Below are 14,132 nucleotides of genomic sequence, written 5' to 3' on the forward strand. Positions count from 1 at the left end.
CTAATCAATAGTTTACTCGATGAATCTAACAATCTAATCAATAAGTTACTCGATTAATCGAACAATGTCATCAGTAGGTTACTCGATAAGTCGAACAATCTAATCAATAAGTTACTCGATTAATCGAACAATGTCATCAATAGGTTACCCGATTAATCTAACAATCTAATCAATGGGTTAATCGATTAATCGAGCAATCTATTCAATAGGTTACTTGAATAATCGAACAATCTAATCAATAAGTTACCCGATTAATCGAACAATCTAATCAATTGGTTTCTCGATTAATTGAACATTTTGATCAATAGGTTACTTGATTAATCCAACAATCTAATCAATAGGTTACTCAATGAATTGAACAATCTAATCAATAAGTTACTCGATTAATCGAACAATGTCATCAATAGGTTACTCGATTAGTCGAACAATCTAATCAATAAGTTACTCGATTAATCGAACAATGTCATCAATAGGTTACTCGATTAGTCGAACAATCTAATCTATAGTTTACTCGATGAATCTAACAATCTAATCAATAATTTACTCGATTAATCGAACAATGTCATCAGTAGGTTACCCGATTAATCTAACAATCTAATCAATGGGTTAATCGATTAATCGAGCAATTTATTCAATAGGTTACTTGAATAATCGAACAATCTAATCAATACGTTACCTGATTAATCGAACAATCTAATCAATAGGTTTCTCGATTAATTGAAAAATGTGATCAATAGGTTACTTGATTAATCCAACAATCTAATCAATAATTTACTCGATAAATCAAACACCCTAATCAATAGTTTACTCAATGAATTGAACAATCTAATCAATAGTTTACTCAATGAATTGAACAATCTAATCAATAGTTTACTCGATGAATCTAACAATCTAATCAATAATTTACTCGAGTAATCGAACAATGTCATCAGTAGGTTACTCGATTAGTCGAACAATCCAATCAATAAGTTACTCGATTAATCGAACAATGTCATCAATAGGTTACCCGATTAATCTAACAATCTAATCAATGGGTTAATCGATTAATCGAGCAATCTATTCAATAGGTTACTTGAATAATCGAACAATCTAATCAATAAGTTACCCGATTAATCGAACAATCTAATCAATAGGTTTCTCGATTAATTGAAAAATGTGATCAACAGGTTACTTGATTAATCCAACAATCTAATCAATAGGTTACTCAATGAATTGGACAATCTAATCAATAGTTTACTCGATGAATCGAACACCCTAATCAAGAGTTTACTCAATGAATTGAACAATCTAATCAATAGTTTACTCGATGAATCTAACAATCTAATCAATAAGTTACTCGATTAATCGAACAATGTCATCAGTAGGTTACTCGATTAGTCGAACAATCTAATGAATAAGTGACTCGATTAATCGAACAATGTCATCAATAGGTTCCCCGATTAATCTAACAATCTAATCAATGGGTTAATCGATTAATCGAGCAATCTATTCAATAGGTTACTTGAATAATCAAACAATCTAATCAATAAGTTACCCGATTAATCGAACAATCTAATCAATAGGTTTCTCGATTAATTGAAAAATGTGATCAACAGGTTACTTGATTAATCCAACAATCTAATCAATAGGTTACTCAATGAATTGGACAATCTAATCAATAGTTTACTCGATGAATCGAACACCCTAATCAATAGGTTACTCGATGAATCTAACAATATAACCAATAAGTTACTTGATTAATCGAACAATGTCATCAGTAGGTTACTCGATTAGTCGAACAATCTAATCAATAAGTTACTCGATTAATCGAACAATGTCATCAATTGGTTACCCGATTAATCTAACAATATAATCAATGGGTTAATCGATTAATCGTGCAATCTATTCAATAGGTTACTTGAATAATCGAACAATCTAATCAATAAGTTACCCGATTAATCGAACAATCTAATCAATAGGTTTCTCGATTAATTGAAAAATTTGATCAACAGGTTACTTGATTAATCCAACAATCTAATCAATAATTTACTCGATAAATCAAACACCCTAATCATAGTTTACTCAATGAATTGAACAATCTAATCAATAGTTTACTTGATGAATCCAACAATCTAATCAATAATTTACTCGATTAATCAAACAATGTCATCAGTAGGTTACTCGCTTAGACGAACAATCTAATCAATAAGTTACTCGATTAATCGAACAATGTCATCAATAGGTTACCCGATTAATCTAACAATCTAATCAATGGGTTAATCGATTAATCAAGCAATCTATTCAATAGGTTACTTGAATAATCGAACAATATAGTCAATAAGTTACCCGATTAATCGAACAATCTAATCAATAGGTTTCTCGATTAATTGAAAAATGTGATCAACAGGTTACTTGATTAATCCAACAATCTAATCAATAGGTTACTCAATGAATTGAACAATTTAATCAATAAGTTACTCGATTAATCGAACAATGTCATCAATAGGTTACTCGATTAGTCGAACAATCTAATCAATAAGTTACTCGATTAATCGAACAATGTCATCAATAGGTTACTCGATTAGTCGGACAATCTATTCAATAAGTTACTCGATTAATCGAACAATGTCATCAATAAGTTACTCGATTAGTCGAACAATCTAATCAATAGGTTACTCGATTAATCAAACAATCTAATCAATGGGTTAATCGATTAATCGAGCAATCTATTCAATAGGTTACTTGAATAATCGAACAATCTAATCAATAAGTTACCTGATTAATCGAGCAATCTAATCAATAGGTTTCTCGATTAATTGAAAAATGTGATCAATAGGTTACTTGATTAATCCAACAATCTAATCAATAGGTTACTCAATGAATTGGACAATCTAATCAATAGTTTACTCGATGAATCGAACACCCTAATCAATAGGTTACTCGATGAATCTAACAATATAACCAATAAGTTACTTGATTAATCGAACAATGTCATCAGTAGGTTACTCGATTAGTCGAACAATCTAATCAATAAGTTACTCGATTAATCGAACAATGTCATCAATTGGTTACCCGATTAATCTAATCAATGGGTTAATCGATTAATCGAGCAATCTATTCAATAGGTTACTTGAATAATCGAACAATCTAATCAATAAGTTACCCGATTAATCGAACAATCTAATCAATAGGTTTCTCGATTAATTGAAAAATTTGATCAATAGGTTACTTGATTAATCCAACAATCTAATCAATAGTTTACTCGATGAATTGAACGCCCTAATCAATAGGTTACTCGATGAATCTAACAATATAATCAATAAGTTACTCGATTAATCGAACAATGTCATTAGTAGGTTACTCGATTAGTCGAACAATCTAATCAACAAGTTACTCGTTTAATCGAACAATGTCATCAATAGGTTGCTCGATTAATCAAACAATCTAATCAATAAGTTACTCGATTAATCGAACAATGTCATCAATAGGTTACTCGATTAATCTAACAATCTAATCAATGGGTTAATCGATTAATCGAGCAATCTGTTCAATAGGTTACTTGAATAATCGAACAATCTAATCAATAAGTTACCCGATTAATCGAACAATCTAATCAATAGGTTTCTCGATTAATCGAACAATCTAATCAATAGGTTACTCAATGAATTGAACAATCTAATCAATAGTTTACTCGATGAATCGAACACCCTAATCAATAAGTTACTCGATTAATCGAACAATGTCATCAATAGGTTACTCGATTAATCGAACAATCTAATCAATAGGTTACTCGATTAATCAAACAATCTAATCAATAGGTTACTTGATTAATCAAACAATCTAGTCAATAGTTACTCGATTACTAAAGTAATGGATAGCTGCAGCCTGAGTCTGGATCCATGTGGTCTAGCTGTAACATCATTTGGTGGTACAGTTTTTGGTTGGTGCTTGAACAAGTCTCACCAAGTTCCTGAAGACGGTGGCTCATGTGTTTAGCATTATTCGCCTCGTGGTCTGGTTCTGGGTTCCAAGCTCCGGGAACTTGGTTGTAGACCGGGGTAGTCTTCTCCCGGTACTCAGACCCAAATCACTGAATGCGAGGTGAAGCGGCCAGGTGTTCATGATTCATGTCTTTTCCGTCCCAGGTGCGCCTGGAGTGGCCCACAGACCTGGCGGTGAGTCCCTTGGACAATTCCTTGTACGTCCTGGACAACAACGTGGTCCTCCAGATCTCCGAGAACCACCAAGTGCGCATCGTGGCGGGCAGGCCCATGCACTGCCAAGTGCCCGGCATGGACCACTTCCTCATGAGCAAGGTGGCCATCCACGCCACCCTGGAGTCGGCCAACACGCTGGCCGTGTCCCACACCGGAGTCCTGTACATCGCCGAGTCGGACGAGAAGAAGATCAACCGTGTCCGCCGGGTGTCCACCGACGGCGAGATCTCCTTGGTGGCGGGGGCGCCCAGCGGCTGCGACTGCAAGAACGACGCCAACTGCGACTGCTACTCGGGCGACGAGGGCTACGCCATGGACGCCAAGCTGAACGCGCCCTCGTCCTTGGCGGTGTGTCCGGACGGAGAGCTCTACATCGCCGACCTGGGCAACATCCGCATCCGCTACGTGCGCCAGAACAAGCCCTACCTGAGTCCCCTCAACATGTACGAGGTGTCCTCCCCCATCCAGGACCAACTCTACCTCTTCGACGCCAACGGCAGCCACGTCTTCACCCAGAGTCTGACCACCGGGGACCACCTGTACAACCTCACCTACACGGGCCAGGGCCAGCTGAGCAGCATCACGGACAACAACAAGAACGTGGTCACCATCCGCCGCGACACCACGGGGATGCCTCTGTGGCTCATGGTGCCCGACGGACAGACCTTCTGGTTCACCGTGGGCGCCAACCACGCGCTCAAAAGTGTGGCGGCGCAGGGCCAAGAACTCGCCGTCATGACCTACCACGGAAGTTCCGGGCTGCTGGCCACCAAAACCGATGAGAACGGTTGGACCACCTTCTTTGAGTGAGTGACCTCTAAGAGGTGGTTCAATTTCACCGCAAACTGTTACCTGTTAGCATGCTAGCTTCTTTATTTAGCTCATTTTGGAGGTACACACCTTATTGGTACTTGATGCATGCTAACGTTAGCATGCTAGCATTTGAAACACATTTTCCAGGTACACACCTTCAGAGTAATATATTGTGACACATGTTACAGTTAGCATTTTAGCATGCTAACATGAGCATATTAGATTTTTAGCTAATTTAGCAGGTGTACACCTTCAGCGTCAAATATTTTGTTACTTGACAAATGCTACCTGTTAGCATGTTCATGTTAAAATGATAGCTTCTTTTTTGTAGGTACACACCTCAGTCATATATTGGTACTTGATGCATGCTAACGTTAGCATGCTAGCATTTGAAACACATTTTCCAGGTACACACCTTCAGAGTAATATATTGTGACACTTGACGCATGTTACAGTTAGCATTTTAGCATGCTAACATTAGGATATCAGATTTTTAGCTAATTTAGCAGGTATACACTTCATCGTCAAATGTTTTGTTACTTGACCGATGATAGCTGTTAGCATGTAAATGTTGATATACTTTTTTTTAGCTAATTGTGTAAGGTATACACCTCAGTCATATATTGGTACTTGATGCATGCTAACGTTAGCATGCTAGCATTTGAAGCACATTTTCCAGGTACACACCTTCAGAGTAATATATTGTGACACTTGACGCATGTTACAGTTAGCATTTTAGCATGCTAACATGAGCATATTAGATTTTTAGCTAATTTAGCAGGTGTACACCTCAGCGTCAAATATTTTGTTACTTGACAAATGATACCTGTTAGCATGTTCATGTTAAAATGATAGCTTCTTTTTTGTAGGTAAACACCTCAGTCATATATTGGTACTTGATGCATGCTAACGTTAGCATGCTAGCATTTAAAACACATTTTCCAGGTACACACCTTCAGAGTAATATATTGTGACACTTGACGCATGTTACAGTTAGCATTTTAGCATGCTAACATGAGCATATTAGATTTTTAGCTAATTTAGCAGGTATACACCTCAGCGTCAAATATTTTGTTACTTGACAAATGATACCTGTTAGCATGTTCATGTTAAAATGCTAGCTTCTTTTTTGTATCTCATTTTGGAAGTACACACCTTAGTCATATATTGGTACTTGATGCATGCTAACGTTAGCATGCTAGCATTTAAAACACATTTTACAGGTACACACCTTCAGAGTAATATATTGTGGCACTTGACGCATGTTACAGTTAGCATTTTAGCATGCTAACATTAGGATATCAGATTTTTAGCTATTTTAAGCAGGTATACACTTCATCGTCAAATGTTTTGTTACTTGACGGATGATAGCTGCTAGCTTCTTTTTTGTAGGTACACACCTCAGTCATATATTGGTACTTGATGCATGCTAACGTTAGCATGCTAGCATTCAAAACACATTTTCCAGGTACACACCTTCAGAGTAATATATTGTGACACTTGACGCATGTTACAGTTAGCATTTTAGCATGCTAACATTAGGATATCAGATTTTTAGCTAATTTAGCAGGTATACACTTCATCGTCAAATGTTTTGTTACTTGACGGATGATAGCTGTTAGCATGTCAATGTTAATATACTTTTTTTTAGCAAATTGTGTAAGGTATACACCTCAGTCATATATTGGTACTTGATGCATGCTAACGTTAGCATGCTAGCATTTGAAACACATTTTCCAGGTACACACCTTCAGAGTAATATATTGTGACACTTGACGCATGTTACAGTTAGCATTTTAGCATGCTAACATTAGGATATCAGATTTTTAGCTAATTTAGCAGGTGTACACTTCATCGTCAAATGTTTTGTTACTTGACGGATGATAGCTGTTAGCATGTCAATGTTAATATACTTTTTTTTTAGCTAATTGTGTAAGGTATACACCTCAGTCATATATTGGTACTTGATGCATGCTAACGTTAGCATGCTAGCATTTGAAACACATTTTCCAGGTACACACCTTCAGAGTAATATATTATGGCACTTGACGCATGTTACAGTTAGCATTTTAGCATGCTAACATTAGGATATCAGATTTTTAGCTAATTTAGCAGGTGTACACTTCATCGTCAAATGTTTTGTTACTTGACGGATGATAGCTGTTAGCATGTCAATGTTAATATACTTTTTTTTTAGCTAATTGTGTAAGGTATACACCTCAGTCATATATTGGTACTTGATGCATGCTAACGTTAGCATGCTAGCATTTGAAACACATTTTCCAGGTACACACCTTCAGAGTAATATATTATGGCACTTGACGCATGTTACAGTTAGCATTTTAGCATGCTAACATTAGGATATCAGATTTTTAGCTAATTCAGCAGGTGTACACTTCATCGTCAAATGTTTTGTTACTTGACGGATGATAGCTGTTAGCTGGAACCGCGTTCCAACTTCAAACAGTTCAGCCTATTCGGGAATCGCGGGCTTTCCATCGACAAATACCCAAAAAATTCCCAGATTTCCCAGAATTCCAGGTTTTCCGGGACATTTTCTCATTCAAAATGAATTGGCCATTTTTTTAAACTTCCACCATTTCCACATTTTTCAACCGATTAAAACTATTCTACCTTCAACACATTCCACTCATTGTAGAAATTAGAATTACCTTTTTTTCAAGTTCACAAAAATTCCAGGAATTCCTGTTTTTTTAAACCCATTTTTCTGTCGACGACCCCTTCCACGTTTTTCAACCCACTTCAACCGTTCTACTGTCAAATGTTTCCTCTTAATCAGAACAAAAAAAACTAGTTGTTTTTTGAACTGGACAAATTCCAGGTTTTCCCAAAATTCCAGGAATTCCGTAATACCATTTCTCAATTCAACATGTTACTACGTCAACATTTCTCCACCAATTTGAACAATTCCAACACCAACTCATTCAGAACATTCACAATTTTTTTTTTTACCATTTTCAAAAAAAATCCCTCTTTTTCCGAAATTCCCAAATTTCCATGAAATTCCCATTAAAAAGAATGGGACATTTTTTCAAAGTTCCAGAACTTCCACGTTTTATCTGATTCTAAGCGTTCCAACTTCAAAATATTCAGCCTGTTCAGGAATTGTGTGCTCGACTTCAACAATTATAAAAAACATATCACGGATTTCCTAAAATTCCCAGTTTTTAGGGACATTTTCATTCAAAATGAATTATCCATTTTTTAAACTTCCATAATTCCCACATTTTTCAACCGATTCAAACCATTCCACCTCAACACATTCAAGTCATCCTGGAAATGCAAATAACCCTTTTTCCATGTTCAATACATTTCCAGGAATTCCTGTTTTTTCTAACCATATTTCCAACCTTTTTTAGTGCGATGATTTCTTTCACATTTTTCAACCCACTTCAACCTGTCAACACATTCCTCTTAATCTGGACAAAAACACAAGTTGGTTTAAGAACGTGAACAATTTCCGAAATTCCTGGTATTCCATAATAACATTTCTCAATTAAAAATGTTCCTACTTCAACATTTCTTGACCCATTTAAACAATTCCAACACCAACCAATTCAGCTCATTCATGCTCCTAATCATTTTTTCAAAAATCCCACTTTTCTCAAAATTCCAAAATTTCCAGAAAGTTCCCATTAATAGTACACACTATTTTATACTTTGCACACACTAATAGTACACATTATTTTATACTTTGTATACACTAATAGTACACACATTTTTTGTATAACTTGTACACACTAATAGTACGTATTATTTTATACTTTGTACACACTAATAGTACACAATATTCTATACTTTTCAAACACTAACATTACACACTATTTTATACTTTGTGCACACTAATAGTACACAATATTTTACACTTTGCACAAACTAATAGTGCACACTATTTTATACTTTGCACACACTAATAATACACACTATTTAATACTTTGTACAGAGTAATAGTACACACTAGTTAATCATTTGTGCACACTAACAGTAAAAAGTATTATATACTTTGTACACACTAATAGTACACAACTTTTTGTATACTTTGTACAAACGAATATTTCACACTATGTTATACTTTGTACACACTAATAGTACATATTATTTTATACTTTGTACACACTATTCTATATTTTGCACACGCTAACAGTACACACTATTTTATACTTTGTACACACTAATAGTACACACTATTTTATACTTTTTACACACCAATAGTCACACAATTGTTTACTTTGTACACACTAATAGTACACACTATTTAATACTTTGTACACACTAATAGTACGCACTATTTTATACTTTTTACACACTAATAGTCACACAATTTTTTACTTTGTACACACTAATAGTACACATTGTTTAAAACTTTGTACACAGTAATAGTACACACTATTTTATACTTTATGCACACTAATAGTACACTCCTTTTTGTATACTTTGTACAAACGAATAGTTCACACAATTTTATACTTTGTACACGCTAATAGTAAACACATTTTTTGTATACTTTGTACACACTAATAGTACACACTATTTTATACTTTTTACACACTAATAGTACACACAATTTTTTACTTTGTACACACTAATAATACACACCTTTTTGTATACTTTGTACAAACTAATAGTTCACACTATTTTATAGTTTGTACACTTAATTAGTACGCACTATTTTATACTTTTTACACACTAATAGTCACACAATTTTTTACTTTGTACACACTAATAGTACACATTATTTAAAACTTTGTACACAGTAATAGTACACACTATTTTATACTTTGTGCACACTAATAGTACACTCCTTTTTGTATACTTTGTACAAACGAATAGTTCACACAATTTTATACTTTGTACACACTAATAGTACACACAATTTTTTACTTTGTACACACTAATAATACACACCTTTTTGTATACTTTGTACAAACTAATAGTTCACACTATTTTATACTTTGTACACTTTATTAGTGCACACTATTTTATACTTTGTGCACACTAATAGTACACTCCTTTTTGTATACTTTGTACAAACGAATAGTTCACACAATTTTATACTTTGTACACACTAATAGTAAACACATTTTTTGTATAGTTTGTACACACTAATAGTACACACTATTTCATATTTTTTACACACTAATAGTACACACAATTTTTTACTTTGTACACACTAATAATACACACCTTTTTGTATACTTTGTACAAACTAATAGTTCACACTATTTTATACTTTGTACACTTAATTAGTACGCACTATTTTATACTTTTTACACACTAATAGTCACACAATTTTTTACTTTGCACACACTAATAGTACACACTATTTTATACTTTGTACACAGTAATAGTACACACTATTTTATACTTTGTGCACACTAATAGTACACTCCTTTTTGTATACTTTGTACAAACGAATAGTTCACACAATTTTTTACTTTGTACACACTAATAGTACACATTATTTAATACTTTGTACACAGTAATAGTACACACTATTTTATACTTTGTGCACACTAGTCTATGCTTTGCACACGCTAACAGTACGCACTATTTTATACTTTGGACACACTAATAGTACACTATTTTATACTTTTTACAGACTAATAATACACACAATTTTTTACTTTGTACACACTAATAATACACACCTTTTTGTATACTTTGTACAAACTAATAGTTCACACTATTTTATACTTTGTACACTTTATTAGTGCACACTATTTTATACTTTGTGCACACTAATAGTACACAGTATTTTATACTTTGTACACACTAGTAGTACACTGTATTGTATACTTTGTGCACACAAATAGTACACATTATTTTATACTTCGTACACACTAATAGTACACATTATTTTATATTTTGTGCACACTAATTGTACACAGTATTTTATACTTTGTGCACACTAATAGTACACAGTATTTTATACTTTGTACACACTAGTAGTACACTGTATTGTATACTTTGTGCACACTAATAGTACACACTATTTTATACTTTTTACACACTAATAGTACACACAATTTTTTACTTTGTACACACTAATAATACACACCTTTTTGTATACTTTGTACAAACTAATAGTTCACACTGTTTTATACTTTGTACACTTTATTAGTGCACGCTATTTTATACTTTGTGCACACTAATAGTACACAGTATTTTATACTTTGTACACACTAGTAGTACACTGTATTGTATACTTTGTGCACACTAATAGTACACATTATTTTATACTTTGTACACACTAATAGTACACATTATTTTATACTTTGTGCACACTAATAATACACATTATTTTATACTTTGTACACACTAATAGTACACATTATTTTATACTTTGTACACACTAACAGTACACACTATTTTATACTTTGTACACACTAATAGTACACACTATTTTATATTTTGTGCACACTAATTGTACACATTATTTTATACTTTGGACACACTAATAGTACACATTATTTTATACTTTGTACACACTAATAGTACACATTATTTTATATTTTGTACACACTAATAGTACACATTATTTTATATTTTGTGCACACTAATTGTACACATTATTTTATACTTTGTACACACTAGTAGTACACTGTATTGTATACTTTGTGCACACTAATAGTACACAGTATTTTATACTTTGTGCACACTAATAGTACATATTATTTTATACTTTGTACACACTAATAGTACACATTATTTTATACTTTGTACACACTAATAGTACACAGTATTTTATATTTTGTGCACACTAATAGTACACAGTATTTTATACTTTGTGCACACTAATAGTACACATTATTTTATACTTTGTACACACTAACAGTACACACTATTTCATACTCTGTACACCTAGAATCGGTACCGTATCGGTTGAAGTGTGAACGGTACCCGTCCCTAATCAGGAGGTTGCCTACAGCCACAGCTGTGATGTTTTCCATAGCAGGTGTTATTTATAAAGCTGGACTTTTGTAAACAACACTTCAATCAACATTTGTCATCAGTCTTGCATTGTTTTTACTTTGCTGGCACGCCCATATTTGGTCGGCAGGATGCAGCTTGCTCACCTTCACCCACATTCAGTATTCCCCCAGCAGCAGTTGTTTCATTTTCATCTGATCAATGTTTCGTCTCCGCCAATAAACACTTCCCTTAGTTACCTCTGAAGGTCGTTGTCTCCATGGCGACAGTCCTAACGCTAATTTGTTGCCGCCATAAAATTGTGAAACTGGAAAGGTGAGACATCATTCTTGCTCCTGCAGGCGAGAACAATGAAGACGGAATATTAGCACAAATCAATAACAATCATCTTTTTATAGCTTCTTTCTTCTTCATTCCATTGCAGGCTCATAAAATAGATCAATGAAAAGGCAGCAGGTGGCGCTGTCATCCCTGACCAATGAAGAGTCATTTAGCACACGCAGTGTGATTTAGCAAGACTGACCAATGAAGAGTAGATGTCATCATTTAGCACACGCAGGGTGATTTAGCAAGACTGACCAATGAAGAGTAGATGTCATCATTTAGCACACGCAGTGTGATTTAGCAAGACTGGCCAATGAAGAGTAGATGTCATCATTTAGCACACGCAGTGTGATTTAGCAAGACTGACCAATGAAGAGTAGATGTCATCATTTAGCACACGCAGGGTGATTTAGCAAGACTGACCAATGAAGAGTAGATGTCATCATTTAGCACACGCAGTGTGATTTAGCAAGACTGGCCAATGAAGAGTAGATGTCATCATTTAGCACACGCAGTGTGATTTAGCAAGACTGAAAGTGTTCTGTGGGAGCTAGTTTGGGTTTTTATTTAGTACGTGTGGGAAGGAAGTGCAAACTGGCAGTTGTGCAGACGTGTATGGATTGTCAAAAATAGAAAATATTACACATTGTTTATTCAGCAATATTATTTTATAATTCCATAGCTGCTGGATGACTTACAAGGCCGATTCAAATTAATTCAATTGATATCTGTCAGCGGTTTTTTTTTGTGTGTGTTTTTTTAATGATCATTTTTTTCATATATATGAAAATAAAAAAATATTGCATTATGCATCGTTTTGCGTCCGGAGCATTCCAGCGCTCGCGTCTCACACGAGCGTCACTTACTGCGCGCTAAAAAGTGGTTTCCACTGTAGATGCACTGCAAACTGTTTCTAAAGTACTGACATTTTCTATTTGTGTGCTGCATGTTTGAAAACAACACATGACATGGATGTGCAGTAAATGAGTGTTTCCATGGTGACAGCAGGCAGTACGCACAAAAAACTCATTTAAATAAGACAGCAGTTATTAATTGTACACACAGTCTTAGTAAATCACACCCACTAACAGTACACACGATTTTATACGTTGTACATACTAATAGTACACACTATTTTATACTTTGTACATACCAATAGTACACACTATTTTACACTTTGTACACACTAATAGTACATGCTATTTTATACTTTGTAAACACTAACAATACACACTATTTTATACTTTGTTTACAATAGTTGTACACACTATTTTATACTTTTTACACACAAATAGTACACACTATTTTAAACTTTGTACATACCAATAGTACACACTTATAGTACACACTATTTTATACTTTGTAAACACTGACAGTACACACTATTTTATAGTTTGTACACACTAATAGTACTCACTATTTTATAATTTGTACACACTAACAGTACATGCTATTTTATACTTTGCACACACTAATAGTACACACTATTATATACTTTGTGCACACTAATAGTACACACTATTTAATACTATGTGCACACTAATAGTACACACTATTTTATACGTTGTACATACTAATAGTACACACTATTTTATACTTTGCGCACACTAATAGTACACACTATTTTATACTTTGTACACACTAATAGTACATGCTATTTTATACTTTGTAAACACTAACAATACACACTATTTTATACTTTGTTTACAATAGTTGTACACACTATTTTATACTTTGTACACACTAATAGTACACACTATTTTAAACTTTGTACATACCAATAGTACACACTATTTTATACTTTGTACAGACTTATAGTACACACTATTTTATAGTTTGTACACACTA

At 34.0% G+C, this 14,132-nt stretch overlaps 1 protein-coding gene across 1 annotated transcript in view; it reads left to right on the forward strand.

Annotated features, from left to right (window-relative positions):
• Positions 1–14,132, forward strand: part of tenm4 (teneurin transmembrane protein 4) — a 218,553-nt gene that overhangs the window by 175,028 nt on the left and 29,393 nt on the right. The window contains exon 27 of the mRNA XM_061972168.1: positions 4,125–5,002. Coding sequence (XP_061828152.1) covers positions 4,125–5,002 — 878 coding nt within the window. The remainder of the gene's footprint in view (positions 1–4,124; positions 5,003–14,132) is intronic.

Source organism: Nerophis lumbriciformis, linkage group LG17 (genome assembly GCF_033978685.3).
Source record: "Nerophis lumbriciformis linkage group LG17, RoL_Nlum_v2.1, whole genome shotgun sequence".
Taxonomy (NCBI): domain Eukaryota; kingdom Metazoa; phylum Chordata; class Actinopteri; order Syngnathiformes; family Syngnathidae; genus Nerophis; species Nerophis lumbriciformis.